General features: G+C 35.6%; 1 protein-coding gene and 2 pseudogenes across 1 annotated transcript; all 3 read left to right on the top strand.

Moving 5' to 3' along the window:
• On the top strand, positions 3,045-5,246 carry LOC104748069. Its single transcript, XM_010469764.1, has 4 exons — positions 3,045-4,059; positions 4,156-4,242; positions 4,405-4,952; positions 5,205-5,246. Exons 1-4 carry the CDS (start codon positions 3,045-3,047, stop codon positions 5,244-5,246), a joined length of 1,692 nt encoding a protein of 563 aa, XP_010468066.1.
• On the top strand, positions 12,097-14,359 carry LOC109129316 (annotated as a pseudogene).
• On the top strand, positions 14,711-16,472 carry LOC104745039 (annotated as a pseudogene).

The following is a 17,863-nucleotide window of genomic DNA, read 5'->3' as shown; positions in this document are numbered from 1 at the left end:
AAAAAAAAAAAAAAAAAAAAAAAAAAAAAAAAAAATACATACAGATAGTTCACCACTTTCATGATTAATATTGTTGGATCGTGTTTGTGATTTGAGTCTCGCAAGTTTTTTTTCTCGAGCTGAACCAAGATGAAACCTGAGCAGCACTCGATTCTCAACAAAAGAAGATAAGATCCTAAATGTCACCGGTTATTTCCTGTTTTCTTCTTACGTATTTTTAGGTTTGAAGATACAACTAACTCATGGTGGCATCGCATCTCTCACTTAGAAATTCCATATGATTACGATGACTACTACTTACACCAGTTTTACCATCGCCTTTCCTCTCATTCTACAGTGATAACTTTAGTTTACATAGGAAAATAACATCAGAATTCAGAAACATATACGATCTAAATGTAAAACCTTAACATCAAATTTTGGCATTCCTCTAACTAATCGACATTTACAACAACTATAAATAATCATAATTATATCGTCCACCTTTTGTAAGCAATATAATCTTCTAAAAATGATACTCCGATCCAGTTAGAATAGGTAAAAAAAATTAAAAAAAGTACAACAAGCAATGATTTTTTTATTCATGTGGGAAACTAGCTAGTCGATATAAGAGTTAAACTGCTTAAAGTCGAAAAAGTAACTGAAGTTGTAAAAGTTCTCAAACTATCGGAACTACAACAATTAATAAGAATTTTCGCTAGTTTACATTTGTTGATGTAATCAATCCAATATGGTACGTATATGCATGTTAGTCGGTTCGTGTATACAAAATTTTGTTAAGGTAATCGGTACGTCTAGAAAATTATCTATAGAGTTAAAACAAATTTTTGTTGGTTACGAAAGACGCGTGTATAAATTCAGGTTTCTTTCTTTTGTTCATATGAGATAAGAAACAAGATTTTCAAACCTGATTATATACATATAATTGAAAGAAAAAAAAAACTCAATATATAACCATTTCCATTTCTAAAATAAAATGTAAGATTTCAAATAGTGCAACTAAGCATTTTATCTTGGTTTTACTCCCCCAACAAAAAAAAAACACACACACACAATTAAGTCGAACTGTATGTGTATAAATTTACAGCTAATTCATGAAAGCTAGTGTCAGGTTTCTTTCTTTTGTTCATATGAGATAAGAAACAAGATTTTCAAACCTGATTATATACATGTAATTGAAAGAAAAAAAACTCAATATATAACCATTTCCATTTCTAAAAGAAAATGTAAGATTTCAAATAGTGCAACTAAGCATTTTATCTTGGTTTTACTCCCCCAACAAAAAAACACACACAATTAAGTCGAACTGTATGTGTAGAATCTTTTCATAAAAGATATAGGAAATCTTTTATTAAAAAAAATGAGAGCAGAGAAGAAACAATAATTGAGCACCTAGTCTGGATTAGTACCATAGACAAACGAAACCCACAAAGTAAGAGATATTTGGGAATAAATAAAATATGCAAAAAGGTTAAATATATTCTGGACAACAATCCAAATACAGTGATACCTCTATAAATTAATACTCGATAAATTAATAACATTTATAAATTAATACATTTTTCCGATTCCAAATTGGAATTAGTGTAATTTTGAACACTATTCGATAATATAATAAGATAATAATTTTTTTGAAAATTCTTTGTAAATATATGGTTCCTGAATAATATAAATTAATAATTATATAAAATTATCTAAATACATCATTAATCATACATAAACTTCGCTAGTTCAACTATTCACTGTATCATGAATGCCATCACGTCTCTCACCTTGAGGGACTTCACCTTATTTATAGAGTTTCTCTCATTCCCTTTAGTTTTTTTACTTTATAAAACCTCTATTTCCCTAAGTGTTTTTAATACCTATTGATTCTTCAGCAACTTCGTCTCATCTCTTATATCATATTGTTTCTTCTCCCCTCTAGTTGAATCTTATCCAACAACCCCCATACAAATTAACAAACGTTAATAAAATGCACACCATACATACTTCCACTCGGTAATGAATGAATCAACGCTCGGTAATTATATTAAACAAAAGACAACTGCAAACACACATATAACATAAGCCAAATATAAATCAGACAAAAGACACTTCAAATTATAATAATAGGGAAAAATATAAATAAAGGATCTTTTTCCAAAAATTTGGCCATCTACACCTTTTTTTCAAGATTGTCAATTGTGACGAAAATGCCCCTATTAGTAGAAATAATGAAGTTTTGAAAAATTTGAACCAATAAACAAACTAGAAAACCCATGTTAGTATACAACTGTTAAAAAAAAAATTTGAAAAAAAAATGTTTTGGGTGTCAAAAATCAGTTTGTAAATTGCTGATTTCTGGTCTAAATTGTTTAGAATAGACTTTCTACGATTTTTTCTCTTTCTGAAACATTTAGATTGTTCGTTCTACAGTTTGTACATGTTCTAAGAAGTTTAGACGGAAAATTTGTTCTAAAAATTTCATAACCTCAATTTTGTATGTTCTACAAAATTAAGAATATGTATTCTACGTTTTTCTTCATTCTACATCAATTCAGAATTCGTTTTCTACGTTTTACCCTATATACTAAAAGAAGTAGAAGATATATCATAGAAATTTTTAGAATTTGTAATCTGTAAACCTTAGAATACCCTAAAATAGAAAGAAAATAAATTAAATAAGGAAAGTGAATAATTTTAAATATTTTTTAAATATTCTTAATTTATGGTTAAGATTTCGTAATTATTGTTTAGATTTGTTCTAATACATTTTAGAATGCGTATTCTAAATTATTTAGAAGATAAACAAATTAAGAAAAATCGACATTATACCTTAACGTGATCGATCACCATCTCTTCCACCTTCCACAAAAGCTTTCACTTACCTGTTCATGATGCAAATCTATGTTACTTGTGGTGTATGGACACTGGATGCCAAGAAGGAGTGGAGATTTATTGATGATGAAGAAAAACGTGCTAGATTACTGACTTTGCAACCCACTACATCTCTTGAAGAGTTGAAGGTTATGGTTTCAGAAGACTATGAAATAGAGCAAAATATGTTTGATGTGGAATTCAGTTATCTACCCACAGAGGTTAAAGTTGATTGTCCTCCTGTTGTTGTGACAAATGATAGAGGTATGAAAAATTTTCTTGCATATCTGAAAAAGATAAACATGATTCGGTTGTGTGTTACTTTCAAAAGAGTAGTTGATGAAGGTGATAGGAGTAAAGTCCAGTTCGATCTGAATAAGTTCCCAGTTGATAGTAGCGATGGTTGTAATGTGGAAGTTGATGTGGGAAAATCAGTAGGTGTTATTTCAAGGAATTCACCAAAGCCGACTAATGATGTATTAGAAAAGCATACTGATGCTAATCTTGTTGATGCTGCTGGTTTTAAGTTGGAAGATTCAATGGTAAAAAAGGGTGAATATTTCAGCAGTAAGGAAGCTTTACAGGCTACTATGGAAATGTATGCAATGAAATATAACTGCGACTACAGGATTACAAAATCTGATAAGAGATGGTGGTGTATACGCTGCATTGATAGTGTTTGTAACTGGCGTCTCCGGGCTGAGTGTTTACAAGCGTCTACATATTTCAAAATCAACAAGTTTGTGGGTAACCATACATGTGCCCCTTCAAAAAAAAACTCATTTTGTAGGACTCCATCTGCAAGAACAATTGGACATCTCATTAAGCAAAGCTATGAGGGTGTGAAGGAAGGTCCTAAACCGAATGATATAGTTAATATTATTCGTTCAAGGTACGGCTGCGAGCTAACATATCACCAAGCTTGGGAGTCTCGGGAGTATGCAGTTAACGAAGTTAGAGGAATTCCTGAGAAAAGTTATGCTAAGATTCCAAAATACTTGCACATGCTACAAGAAGCGAATCCTGGTACGTTCACGAATTATGAAATTGACTTTGAGGGAAGATTTAAATATCTATTTATTTCTTTTGGTCAATCAACAAGAGGGTTCTACAAGTCAATGCGGAAAGTGATAGTAGTTGATGGTACATTTTTGAAGAATAAATACAAAGGGGTTCTCCTAGTTGCTACAGCTGTAGATGGTAACTCCAATTTGTATCCAATCGCATTTGGAATTGCTGATTCTGAGAATGATTGTTCATGGGAGTGGTTTTTTATGCAACTTAAGATGGTTATAGCTGATGAAGAAGGTTTATCATTTGTGTCAGATAGAGCTACATCGATTGCTAAATCAATTGGAAACATCTATCCATTGGCTAAACATGGTATTTGCATCCACCACTTGATTAGTAATGTGATAACATATCATAAGGGCAGAGGTGTCGCTGGTAAGGTTGCAAAAGCATCAAAAGCTTATAGAGTTGCTGAGTTTGAGAAAGAGTTTGGGCGAATTAATAATATTAGTCCTGCTATTGGAAGTTATCTAGAGGAAGCCGATGTGACAAAATGGGCTCGCTGTCATTTTCCGGGTTATAGGTATGATATTAACACCAACAATGCAGCTGAATCAATCAATGCTGCTTTGAGGACACCCAGAGAGTATCCAATAATTCCTTTGTTAGACAGCATCAGAGAAATGATGACACGCTGGTTTTATGAGAGTAGAGAGTTAAGTGCAAAGCATAAAGATCCTTTAACTGTTGAGGTGGAGAAAAAGATTTCAAGAAGAATAGTGAAAGGTAAATTCATGAACGGTTATTTGATGAGCAGATCGCAGATCCAGGTTAAAGGTAATGGAGTAGACTACATTGTTGACTTAGAAAGAAGGACTTGTTCATGTGGAAAGTTCAGCATCCAAAAACTCCCTTGTAGACATGCTATAAAAGGAGCTTTTGATATAGGCAAGGATCTATATCCTTATGCTGATGATGTGTATACCACTACTGCATGGAGATCGCAATATGAGGAAACTATTAATCCAATAGGTGTTCCTGAAGAAGAATGGCGAGTCCCACAGCATGTTGAAGATGCAAAAGTTCGACCACCTGAAACAAGAAGACATCCAGGACGGCGAAGAAAAAGAAGATATGAATCCGCTGAAGACAAGATAAAATCATCACAAAACTCACAAGGGTCAAAGAGACATAAGTGTGCGCGGTGTGGCAAAGAAGGGCATAACAGAACGACCTGTGATATCGTGATATAACAATGGTTAGTGCATCAACTTAAGATTCCTGTTTTTGAATTTTTGATTTCATTTATATTTACGGTACTCGTTATGTTTCAGGTAGCTTCTGGGTTGTGTTTCACGGTAGCTGCTTTTGAATGATGGTGTTTGATGGTTTTTATTTTCGATTAATAGACTCATTTGTTTTGAAATTCGTGGGTTGTGTTTCACGGCAGGACCTTTGTGATGAATGATGGTGTTTGATGGTTTTTATTTTCGATTAGTAGACTCATTTGTTTTGAAATTCATTGATGGTGTTTTCTTTCAATCAAACTTTCACTCATGTGTTTTGTAATTCCTTGTTGGAGTTTTCTTTCAATCAAACTTTCATTAAAACCAGAGTACAAAAAACAAGACTAACAAAAAGTGTTAAGCATAACAACAAAATACAGAAAGCAAAGACATCATATCATCTTCTTATAAAGTCAACACCGCATCCGGTTCATCTTTACCCGCGTCTTTGGGACTCAGTGTAGGATCAAATCCGGACACAACAGACTTTTGAGATAAGTGTCCTACTGTGTTCTTTAGATAGTCTTGTGTATCTACATTGAGGTCTATCAATAGATTACCTAAATCAAACAGTTCAACCTGTCAAAAATAAACAAAAAATAATGAAAGGCTTTAGTTAAACTTACAACACATAAATTATGACACATAAGGTTACAACACATAAATTATGTTTACAACATACACATACAAACAAGGATACAACAAAAAGGAAAGACCACACAACATATTACAATCGAACAAGGCTTTGAGCTACTTCTTACGTACCGAAGTTTTGGGCTTCACTCGTGATGGACTAGGATCCACTACTGGTGGCTTAGGATCCACTACTGCTGGCTTAGGATCCACTGCTGCTGGTCTGGATATCAAGGCCTTGATATCTGATACATCTTTCTCCAAAGTTAGCAATCGTTCTCCAAAGGTCTCTGTGAAGCTCTTGAAAGAAGAGTCAATCAACTCCTTAAAGAACCGCTTCATATCATCTCCACAAGAACAATGTGAAGTTGATGCTCTCTGATTTAAGACCATTCTTTTCCGTGTCTCTGCTCCATGGTCAACTAGCTTCTTCTTCCTCTTCTTCAAGCTAGACACTTCTGGGATATCAGCTTGCTTCTGACCACTCTCCTCTCCAACCGAAACTTCATTGTCCCCTCCAACAGTCTGAGATTGTTCCACACCAGCATCCTCAATGTTATCATCTTCCACACCATATCCTTCGACACTCTCCCAAATATGATCTCCAAAATCATAGTCAGATCTGATCAAAGCTTCCAAGTTGTCCACTTCACAATCTTCAATTTCATCACCCCTCAAAAATTCAATGGACTGCAATATATCAAAGTTTCCAGTGGAGGAAATGCATGAATAAACAACATCCTGACAAAACAAAAACAAAGAAACTAATTAAAAAAAAAACTCAATGTATTCGAATTTAAACTTAAAAGAAAAAAGAAGAAGTCAACTGACCTTGTGTCCAATTGATTTCTCTAAAAGGAGGAGCTCATCATATGATACTTTAGCAGCACCTTTCCAATTAGAGATTCGGCTAAGTGTAATCTCTGTGTCAATCTTCTCTCCCATAAGTTGTCCAATAAGAGGAATGGCTTCCATAACCCAAACTTGAAGAGCATATGAGAAACCATTGAGGATGTAACTAATGGGGTTCTTCAGTTTCTTTCTTGCTTCCACTATAGAGCTAACTAAATGGTCAAAAGCTACAAGACCCCAAGGATAAGTCCTAACCTTCTCTAGATCCATGACCAGCTTGATGTATGAATGTGGTATAGCTTTCTTCTCATCCTTAGCCACTACCAACCCAGCAATCACACAAACATACACAAACCGAATTCTATCTTCTTGTTTTCTCCATGATGGAGCTGCTTCAAGGTGGGTCTTCATCAAGTTTTGAATGGTAATGATACCACCTCTCTTCAACAATTTGCTCCAAAACCCATTATCATCTGTCCAACTCTCTGAATCATGACTGAAATCGGCTGAGTACTTAAGACCAGTAACTGCATGGAATTCTTGCATTGAGAATCTAAGCGGCTTCTTACCAAACACAAACCACAGCTCATGTCTTCTCTTAGTCACCAACTGCCTACACATGATGCTGTGTATCAACCGAGCTGAGTACCCAAGACCATTCTCATACAATGCAAATACAGATGCGAAAATTGGATCACCCTTCACAATCTCATACTCTTCTGGTAATGCCTTCTTGATTTTGTGTAAGATTGACATTCGACAAGTGTTATTTATCTGCCCAACTTGTGGCTCGCTTCCATCTTCCATAAGCCGTTTAGGGTACTTCTTTTCCATTCCTGCCGAGAAAAGTAAAAAATTATTTAGTATATATTAGCCAAAACTGAAATAAATCAACAAAGATAAAAGACTTCAATTTTGCAAAACAAAAAAAAACAGATTACTAAAAGTATGATTTATAAGTCCATAGAACCAATAGAGTCAGTCCATAAGCCCAATAGAACCAATAGAGTCCGTGATTCCAGATATATAAAACCCAAAAAATAATTCACAGTTGAATAAAAGGATTCACAAGTAACATACACAAACCTTTTTTATCTGGCAAAAAATGAAAACTAAGACTACTAATCATTAAGATGCAAACAGGAACTTGAAATAAAAAAAGAAAAGAACAAACGAGATACGATTTTNTCCACACCATATCCTTCGACACTCTCCCAAATATGATCTCCAAAATCATAGTCAGATCTGATCAAAGCTTCCAAGTTGTCCACTTCACAATCTTCAATTTCATCACCCCTCATAAATTCAATGGACTCCAATACATCAAAGTTTCCAGTGGAGGAAATGCATGGATAAACAACATCCTGACAAACAAAAACAAAGAAACCAATTCAAAAAAAAAACTCAATGTATTCGAATTTAAACTTAAAAGAAAAAAGAAGAAGTCAACTGACCTTGTGTCTAATTGATTTCTCTTAAAGGAAGAGCTCATCATATGATACTTTAGCAGCACCTTTCCAATTAGAGATTCGGCTAAGTGTAATCTCTGTGTCAATCTTCTCTCCCATAAGTTGTCCAATGAGAGGAATGGCTTCCATAACCCAAACTTGAAGAGCATATGAGAAACCATTGAGGATGTAACTAATGGGGTTCTTCAGTTTCTTTCTTGCTTCCACTATAGAGCTAACTAAATGGTCAAAAGCTACAAGACCCCAAGGATAAGTCCTAACCTTCTCTAGATCCATGACCAGCTTGATGTATGAATGTGGTATAGCTTTCTTCTCATCCTTAGCCACTACCAACCCAGCAATCACACAAACATACACAAACCGAATTCTATCTTCTTGTTTTCTCCATGATGGAGCTGCTTCAAGGTGGGTCTTCATCAAGTTTTGAATGGTAATGATACCACCTCTCTTCAACAATTTGCTCCAAAACCCATTATCATCTGTCCAACTCTCTGAATCATGACTGAAATCGGCTGAGTACTTAAGACCAGTAACTGCATGGAATTCTTGCATTGAGAATCTAAGCGGCTTCTTACCAAACACAAACCACAGCTCATGTCTTCTCTTAGTCACCAACTGCCTACACATGATGCTGTGTATCAACCGAGCTGAGTACCCAAGACCATTCTCATACAATGCAAATACAGATGCGAAAACTGGATCACCCTTCACAATCTCATACTCTTCTGGTAATGCCTTCTTGATTTTGTGTAAGATTGACATTCGACAAGTGTTATTTATCTGCCCAACTTGTGGCTCGCTTCCATCTTCCATAAGCCGTTTAGGGTACTTCTTTTCCATTCCTGCCGAGAAAAGTAAAAAATGAATTAGTATAAATTAGCCAAAACTGAAATAAATCAACAAAGATATGAGACTTCAATTTTGCAAAAAAAAAAAAAACAGATTACTAAAAGTATGATTTATAAGTCCATAGAACCAATAGAGTCAATCCATAAGCCCAATAGAACCAATAGAGTCAAACACTAAAGATTACTAAAGCTATGATTTAAGAAGAAAAAAAATCTGTTTTTGTTTATTAATCATTTGGATGCAACATACGCAAAAAGGAAGCAAACCGTGAGATGATGCTTACTCAATTTCTTGAGATAATGTATTTGTGTAAATATAATGCTTATAAGGTCAACAAACAAGATATAATTCCTACCAAACAAGCATTTAGTTTAAGAAAATACAGATTACTAAAGCTATGATTTAAGAACAAAAAAACTTTGTTTATTAATCATTTAGATGCAACACATGATTTTAAAAACAATAACATATGCAAAATGGAACCAAACCGTGATTCCAGATATATAAAACCCAAAAAATAATTCACAGTTGAATAAAATGATTCACAAGTAACATACGCAAACCTTTTAAGTGCAAAGCATAAATGAAAACTAAGACTACTAATCATTTAGATGCAAACAGGAACTTGAAAAAAAAAAAAGAACAAACGAGATACGATTTTAAAAAAAAAATCACGGTTCTTACTTGTATCAGAATCTGATGGTGCTTTTGTTGAGGACATTGACAAAAGCTCCTTATGATCCAATTCTGCTCTCAGCCAAGGTCAATCTCTGACAAATATAATTGACTGCAAAGAGAATATAAAGAGGGTCATGACTGATATAGAGAAGCAGTCAATAAATCCATATGATTAATGCAAACTTTCTCAAACACAGCTAAAATCAAGAGATGTATGCAAACTTTTTAACTAAATGATGATAAAAACAAAACAATGTTACAATCTGTTGCTGCTACAAGTGTGGATACGCTTCAATCAACACCCTAATCACTCATATCTAAGCTCATATCACCCTACTTAGAATCAAACAAACTAAGAAAAAGAAAAAATGAAGAACTCATAAGAAAAAGCAAGAGATTGAAGCAAACTTTTTCACTAACCTTATCGTTCACAAAAAATGTTCACTACTGTTCCCATCATCACTCTTGTTCTTGTTAACTAGCTTTATCGATCTTGTTTCATCAACCCTGGTACACAATTTACACTTTAAAGTCAATAGAAAACAAAAAATAATAATCCACAAGCTAAAAAAATCAAGAATTATATGGTCAATATGCTAAACGGATCTAAAACTATGATGTTCTATAAAAACCTTTGATGTTCATTTGAATTCTGGATTGAAATAGAGATTACAAAAGAAAAAAGTTAAAAACTAGCAAAAAAATTCCACAATTAAACATACCAAATTCGATAAATATGGAGTCATGATTAAGAGAAATCCAAACTGAACATTTGATAATTTACTTATCATTGGACAATTCTAGATTGAAATCGAGATTAAACAAGGACAAAATTTAAACATGCAAAAAAAAATACACAAATTAACTTACCCAATTCGATCGACAAGGAGCAATAGAGAAGAGAAATTCAACCGGATTGAGCTTGAGATAGTGAAGAGGAGACCACCAAAACGACTAAGAAGCAGATGGATAGACGGCGGAAGACGGTGAAGAAATCGGCGGAGGATGGTGAAGATGGAGAGAGATGGTGACGATTGAGAAAGACGACGGTGAGATGGTCAAGATGGAACGACGGTGAGATGGTGACGATGGTGAGAGACGACGGTGAGATGGTGACGACGAGATTGTCACGATGGTGAGATACGGCGGAAGGGTTTGTCGCGATTACCTTCATTAGTTTCCAATCGTGAAATTAAACCTTATTTTGTCATAACCCAAAACAACAATTTAGGCCCACTCGATGAAGCCCAAAACCTTTTTTTTGGTTTCGGTTTTATGAAGAAGAAAAAACAGGAGAGAAATATATGAAATATATCCCGATTAATCTATGTTTTTTTAATTTCAGGAGACAAAAAATCTACAAAATATATCTGAAAAAACAATTAAGGGCATAATTGGCTAATTTTATATCATAAAACCTATTTGGCCAAACTTTTGAAAAAAAAATGTAGATGGCCAAATTTTTGGAAAAAGATCCTTTATTTATAATTTTCCCATAATAATATCCGCATCTTAACTACATAATCATTTATTATTTTTAATAAAACAAAAGATCAGACAAACATTTACGGAGGGCCCGTCTCCTCCGCCAAGCCATGTAGGCAAGACTTCCACAGGATAAATATCCCCAGAGACCAAGAACATCCTTAATTGGATGTTACTCGCAAACAAACTCTACTTAGTCTACTATCCTAGGATCAAAACATTTATTAAAAAAAATCAAAAATCCCTTAGGAAATTAGATAGATGACATAAAAAAAAAATCAAAGCTTGTTAAAGAATGGATTTTCATCATGGAAATTAGTGATTATCCTCAAATACATAGTTATTTTAAATATATGAAGGAATTTTATATTTTTTAATAACTACTTAAATGAGTATTCTCGTACAAATTTCAAATGTAAACAAAACAGTTGGATTTGAAAATTTTGAATATATTTTTTTATTAAAATAATATATAATAAACTTTTGAATGTATTTCATCTAAATACAAATTAAAATCTTAAAACAAACTTTGTTAAATAGCTCCACTAATTATATATTAGATATCTTTCAATAAGTCTTCCAACTGGTTTTAAAAGTCCACGAACACTCTCCACCAATTATTTCCTCACTACAAACAAAACAATTTCGAAAAAAGAATGATAGATGGAATAAGGGTCAGAAAAACAAATGACATTTAAAAAAAACAATCAAAATAAGGGTCAGATTTTGCGGTCTCTTCACTACGTAATAAGTCAACTAGTTTGTTTTGTCATTTTTTTTGGTGTCAATTTTATCTTGTAAAAGTATTAATACGCATTTACGTGAATATCATGAAAGTCGTCTTCTCCTTACAAAATCACAAAAACCGACCACACAAATAGTCCAAAAGACCTTGACTTTGAACAATTCTACTTCATTATTCGTTGAGAGAGCATAAAAAGATGTCCATACTTAGACTTCCTTAAACTCAAATCTTATCTTTTACTTCATAAAATCAAAGTCAAAAGTTCAAGATACTCCCCATGGGCATATCAAGATTCATAACCTCCTTCATGCTTTTGCTCTTTCTAATTCTATCATCAAACATTTTTAAATGTTCTGTTCCTGTTGACGCCACAACAGCAGCAAAATTCACATTCAAAGGTTTCAAAGGAAACCAAACGGCAATTCAAACAGAAGGAGCTTCGACAATCCAACACGACAATGGTCTTCTTAGGCTAACTAATCGGACCCACAACGCCACTGGAACAGCGTTTTACCGCGAACCGATTAGATTGCGTGACTACACCAACTCAACCAAATTCAAACTATGTTCCTTTAGCTCCTCTTTTGTCTTTGTCATAAACCCTTCAAGTCCCGGAAACGGTGGTTTTGGATTCACGTTCACACTTTCTCCGACCCCTAATCGTCCCGGAGCCGAATCAGCTCAGTATTTAGGGCTTTTGAACAGATACAACAACGGGAACCAATCCAATCACGTGTTCGCTTTGGAATTCGACACGGTACAAGGATTTAAAGACGGTGCCGACAGAAGAGGAAACCACATCGGTCTTAATTTCAACAATCTCTCCTCCGATGTTCAAGAGCCGCTCATCTATTACGAGACCGCTGATCGAAAAGAGGATTTTCAGCTCGATAGCGGCGAACCAATCAGAGTTCACGTCGACTACGACGGATCCAGCGAAATCTTAAACGTTACAATCTATCCAACGCGACTAGAGTCAAAACCCGAAAAGCCTCTGATCTCGCGGCGAGTTTCGGAGCTGACGGGGATCGTGGAGGAGGAAATGTACGTAGGGTTCACAGCCGCGACTGGGAAAGACCAGTCTAGTGCTCACTATGTAATGGGTTGGAGTTTTGCTAGCTGTGGAGAAAACCCAAAGGCGGACTGGCTTCATCTCGAGCAACTTCCTGATCCTCCACCTCCAAATACAAGCTTGCGTCACAAGAAAGGTTACACTTCTCAAGTCGTTGCTTTGATTGTAGCGTTATCGGTCGTTACAGTGGTCTTGCTTGTGTTACTGTTTGTATTTGTCATGTACAAAAGGCAAATCCAAGAGGATGAGATTTTAGAGGATTGGGAGATTGATTATCCTCATAGATTCAAATACAGAGATCTCTACTTAGCAACGAAGAGATTCAAAGAGAGTGAGATCATTGGTACTGGAGGATTTGGGATTGTTTACAGAGGAAACCTATCTTCTTCGGGTCCGATCGCAGTGAAGAAGATAACTTCAAATAGCTTACAAGGTGTTAGAGAATTTGTAGCAGAGATCGAGAGTTTAGGAAGGTTAGGTCACAAAAACCTCGTGAATCTTCAAGGATGGTGTAAACACAAAAACGACCTTTTGTTAGTTTACGATTATGTCCCCAACGGGAGCCTCGACTCGCTGCTGTACAAAACACCGAGAAGAAACGGCGTCGTTATGCCGTGGGACGTACGTTTCGAGATCATAAAGGGAATCGCGTCAGGTCTGTTGTATCTTCACGAAGAATGGGAACAAATTGTGATTCATAGAGACGTGAAAGCTAGCAATGTTCTTATTGATGAAGATATGAACGCTAAATTGGGGGATTTTGGACTCGCTAGGCTTTATATATGAACGCGGAACGCTATCGCAAACCACGAAAGTCGTTGGTACTTTAGGTTACATGGCGCCTGAGCTGACACGTAACGGCAAAGGCTCAACCGCGTCTGACGTTTTCGCGTTTGGCGTTTTGTTGTTAGAAATCGTTTGTGGGAATAGACCAACGAACTCAGTTGGGGACTTCTTCTTAGCTGATTGGGTCATGGAGTTTCACACAAATGGTGGGATACTTAGCGCCGTGGATCAGAAACTCGGATCTAGCTTCAATGGTATAGAGGCTAAATTAGCTCTTGCTGTTGGACTACTATGTTGTCATCAGAAACCAAAATCTCGACCATCGATGAGAACGGTGCTTAAATATTTAAACGGTGAAGAGGATGTTCCACGGATTGATGAAAATTGGGGATTCTCAGATTCTTCGAGGGATGATCTTGGAATAAGTGTTGTAGGTTATGTTTCATCCGATAGAGCCTCGACCTCGAATACTTTCTCGTCTTGCTCGGAGGTTTCTTCAAGCTCATATCGTTAGTACTGGTAGATAGTTTTATGCATAGCACTTCTAGTATAGCTTGCTTTTTAAATAACAGAGACGTTGTTAACTTGTTATGGTCTTTATTAATACTTACCGCTTGATGTTGCGCAATCTTAATTTCACATGTTTGAAAATTGTGTAACAATTTTAACCAATGGAATCGTTAAAACAGAAGTAATGCTAAGGAACGAACGAACTACAATCTTATTTAGTTTGATATCTTAAACTCAGATGTATATAACTATATATAGGATGCGTTGTCGATTATGTCTTATTATGGTCTAGTGGAACCCATTATGATGAGTGATATAGCCATATAGGGGTTGATTGTACAAATTCACATTCACATAGCAAACAAATATCTTATTCCAATGAAAACAAATTACATTATTCCGTTTAGTTCGCTTTTCTAGTCGACTACGACTTTGATTGGTGGCTATGTCAAAAAGACAATATAGTCCTAACATGATGACTCGTTCTTTAAACTTTGATGTAATTAAAGTGTGAATACCTGGCATGCGATGAGAGATTGATATTTGAGACTTTACGAAATGAGATTGACAGAAGATAAGACTAACATGTCCGTCCGTTCCATATTCTTTCCATACGTAACAGCTTGATTGGATCATTTTTATAGCATTTTCAAGAGAAGGAAATAGAAAATNCGGATCCAGCGAAATCTTAAACGTTACAATCTATCCGACGCGACTAGAGTCAAAACCCGAAAAGCCTCTGATCTCGCGGCGAGTTTCAGAGCTGACGGGGATCGTGGAGGAGGAAATGTACGTAGGGTTCACAGCCGCGACTGGGAAAGACCAGTCTAGTGCTCACTATGTAATGGGTTGGAGTTTTGCTAGCTGTGGAGAAAACCCAAAGGCGGACTGGCTTCATCTCGAGCAACTTCCTGATCCTCCACCTCCAAATACAAGCTTGCGTCACAAGAAAGGTTACACTTCTCAAGTCGTTGCTTTGATTGTAGCGTTATCGGTCGTTACAGTGGTCTTGCTTGTGTTACTGTTTGTATTTGTCATGTACAAAAGGCAAATCCAAGAGGATGAGATTTTAGAGGATTGGGAGATTGATTATCCTCATAGATTCAAATACAGAGATCTCTACTTAGCAACGAAGAGATTCAAAGAGAGTGAGATCATTGGTACTGGAGGATTTGGGATTGTTTACAGAGGAAACCTATCTTCTTCGGGTCCGATCGCAGTGAAGAAGATAACTTCAAATAGCTTACAAGGTGTTAGAGAATTTGTAGCAGAGATCGAGAGTTTAGGAAGGTTAGGTCACAAAAACCTCGTGAATCTTCAAGGATGGTGTAAACACAAAAACGACCTTTTGTTAGTTTACGATTATGTCCCCAACGGGAGCCTCGACTCGCTGCTGTACAAAACACCGAGAAGAAACGGCGTCGTTATGCCGTGGGACGTACGTTTCGAGATCATAAAGGGAATCGCGTCAGGTCTGTTGTATCTTCACGAAGAATGGGAACAAATTGTGATTCATAGAGACGTGAAAGCTAGCAATGTTCTTATTGATGAAGATATGAACGCTAAATTGGGGGATTTTGGACTCGCTAGGCTTTATATATGAACGCGGAACGCTATCGCAAACCACGAAAGTCGTTGGTACTTTAGGTTACATGGCGCCTGAGCTGACACGTAACGGCAAAGGCTCAACCGCGTCTGACGTTTTCGCGTTTGGCGTTTTGTTGTTAGAAATCGTTTGTGGGAATAGACCAACGAACTCAGTTGGGGACTTCTTCTTAGCTGATTGGGTCATGGAGTTTCACACAAATGGTGGGATACTTAGCGCCGTGGATCAGAAACTCGGATCTAGCTTCAATGGTATAGAGGCTAAATTAGCTCTTGCTGTTGGACTACTATGTTGTCATCAGAAACCAAAATCTCGACCATCGATGAGAACGGTGCTTAAATATTTAAACGGTGAAGAGGATGTTCCACGGATTGATGAAAATTGGGGATTCTCAGATTCTTCGAGGGATGATCTTGGAATAAGTGTTGTAGGTTATGTTTCATCCGATAGAGCCTCGACCTCGAATACTTTCTCGTCTTGCTCGGAGGTTTCTTCAAGCTCATATCGTTAGTACTGGTAGATAGTTTTATGCATAGCACTTCTAGTATAGCTTGCTTTTTAAATAACAGAGACGTTGTTAACTTGTTATGGTCTTTATTAATACTTACCGCTTGATGTTGCGCAATCTTAATTTCACATGTTTGAAAATTGTGTAACAATTTTAACCAATGGAATCGTTAAAACAGAAGTAATGCTAAGGAACGAACGAACTACAATCTTATTTAGTTTGATATCTTAAACTCAGATGTATATAACTATATATAGGATGCGTTGTCGATTATGTCTTATTATGGTCTAGTGGAACCCATTATGATGAGTGATATAGCCATATAGGGGTTGATTGTACAAATTCACATTCACATAGCAAACAAATATCTTATTCCAATGAAAACAAATTACATTATTCCGTTTAGTTCGCTTTTCTAGTCGACTACGACTTTGATTGGTGGCTATGTCAAAAAGACAATATAGTCCTAACATGATGACTCGTTCTTTAAACTTTGATGTAATTAAAGTGTGAATACCTGGCATGCGATGAGAGATTGATATTTGAGACTTTACGAAATGAGATTGACAGAAGATAAGACTAACATGTCCGTCCGTTCCATATTCTTTCCATACGTAACAGCTTGATTGGATCATTTTTATAGCATTTTCAAGAGAAGGAAATAGAAAATATACTAAAGAAAAATATTGTGATTGCCCAATTATTTGAAGAAGCGATTCAAAATTATTATGATATGAGCTTGGTAGGTTGATGGTTTCACTTTCATAACACAACGACAAGTACTGAACTACGAACCAATGCCTCAGTTTATGTCCAGGTTCATGATGGGCTGCCAATAATTAGAAACATGTATTTGAAAAGAAAGCGTAGAAATTTGCAATTGGCTAGCGTTTAGAAGAACCAATGATTTCGTTATGAACATTACTGAATTTTCATAACACAACCCTTTAATTATTATTAAAAACAATTTTATAATTCACTTGTTTTGTTAATGTGATACGTGTTAATAACTTAATATGCTCCAGATACACCGTGCATCTTGTTTTATACGTGATTCCTTGTATAGAACCATGAATCAGACTATCATCACTATCCTACAAGTTAATTACGCCAACCAAACTAATGAAAACTATATATAATACAATAGCTTGACGCTATGGTTGAGTTAATTAACGTGCTTACTTGCTCATCGTCTTATCTATGATCATGATTATAATATTTACTTAATAAGTGGAGTTTTTTGAAGTATAGTTTTCATGTACTTGCTTATTAACTTACGTAAGATATACGTAAGTTTAATACTTTATAAAGTAATTTGGGATCATTAATTTTCTCAAACAATGCCTAAACAAGAGGAGACGCTTCAGCTGATAACAAATTAAATTTGCTTATACAAAATCAATTTTACGCCTTTTTATATATAGAAGACGAACTCTTGCCATAAGTCACACACTCTATCTCCTCTCTCTCTATCTCTCAAAAGATCTCTGGCGACGTTTTAACGGCGGTGAAAA

Source organism: Camelina sativa, chromosome 15 (assembly GCF_000633955.1).
Source record: "Camelina sativa cultivar DH55 chromosome 15, Cs, whole genome shotgun sequence".
Classification (NCBI taxonomy): Eukaryota; Viridiplantae; Streptophyta; class Magnoliopsida; order Brassicales; family Brassicaceae; genus Camelina; species Camelina sativa.
Note: the sequence above shows the minus strand (reverse complement) of the source record. Positions and strands in the feature narration are given on the sequence as shown.

What these genes read in the sequence shown, in the direction of transcription:
- LOC104748069 (XM_010469764.1), top strand. Translation starts at nt 3,045, where the DNA reads ATGTTTGATGTGGAATTCAGTTATCTACCCACAGAGGTTAAAGTTGAT. An exon ending in AGTTGCTACAGCTGTAGATG is followed by an intron (nt 4,060 to 4,155) that starts GTAACTCCAATT and finishes AGATGGTTATAG; the next exon opens with CTGATGAAGAAGGTTTATCA. An exon ending in AGCATGTTGAAGATGCAAAA is followed by an intron (nt 4,953 to 5,204) that starts GTTCGACCACCT and finishes GTTATGTTTCAG; the next exon opens with GTAGCTTCTGGGTTGTGTTT.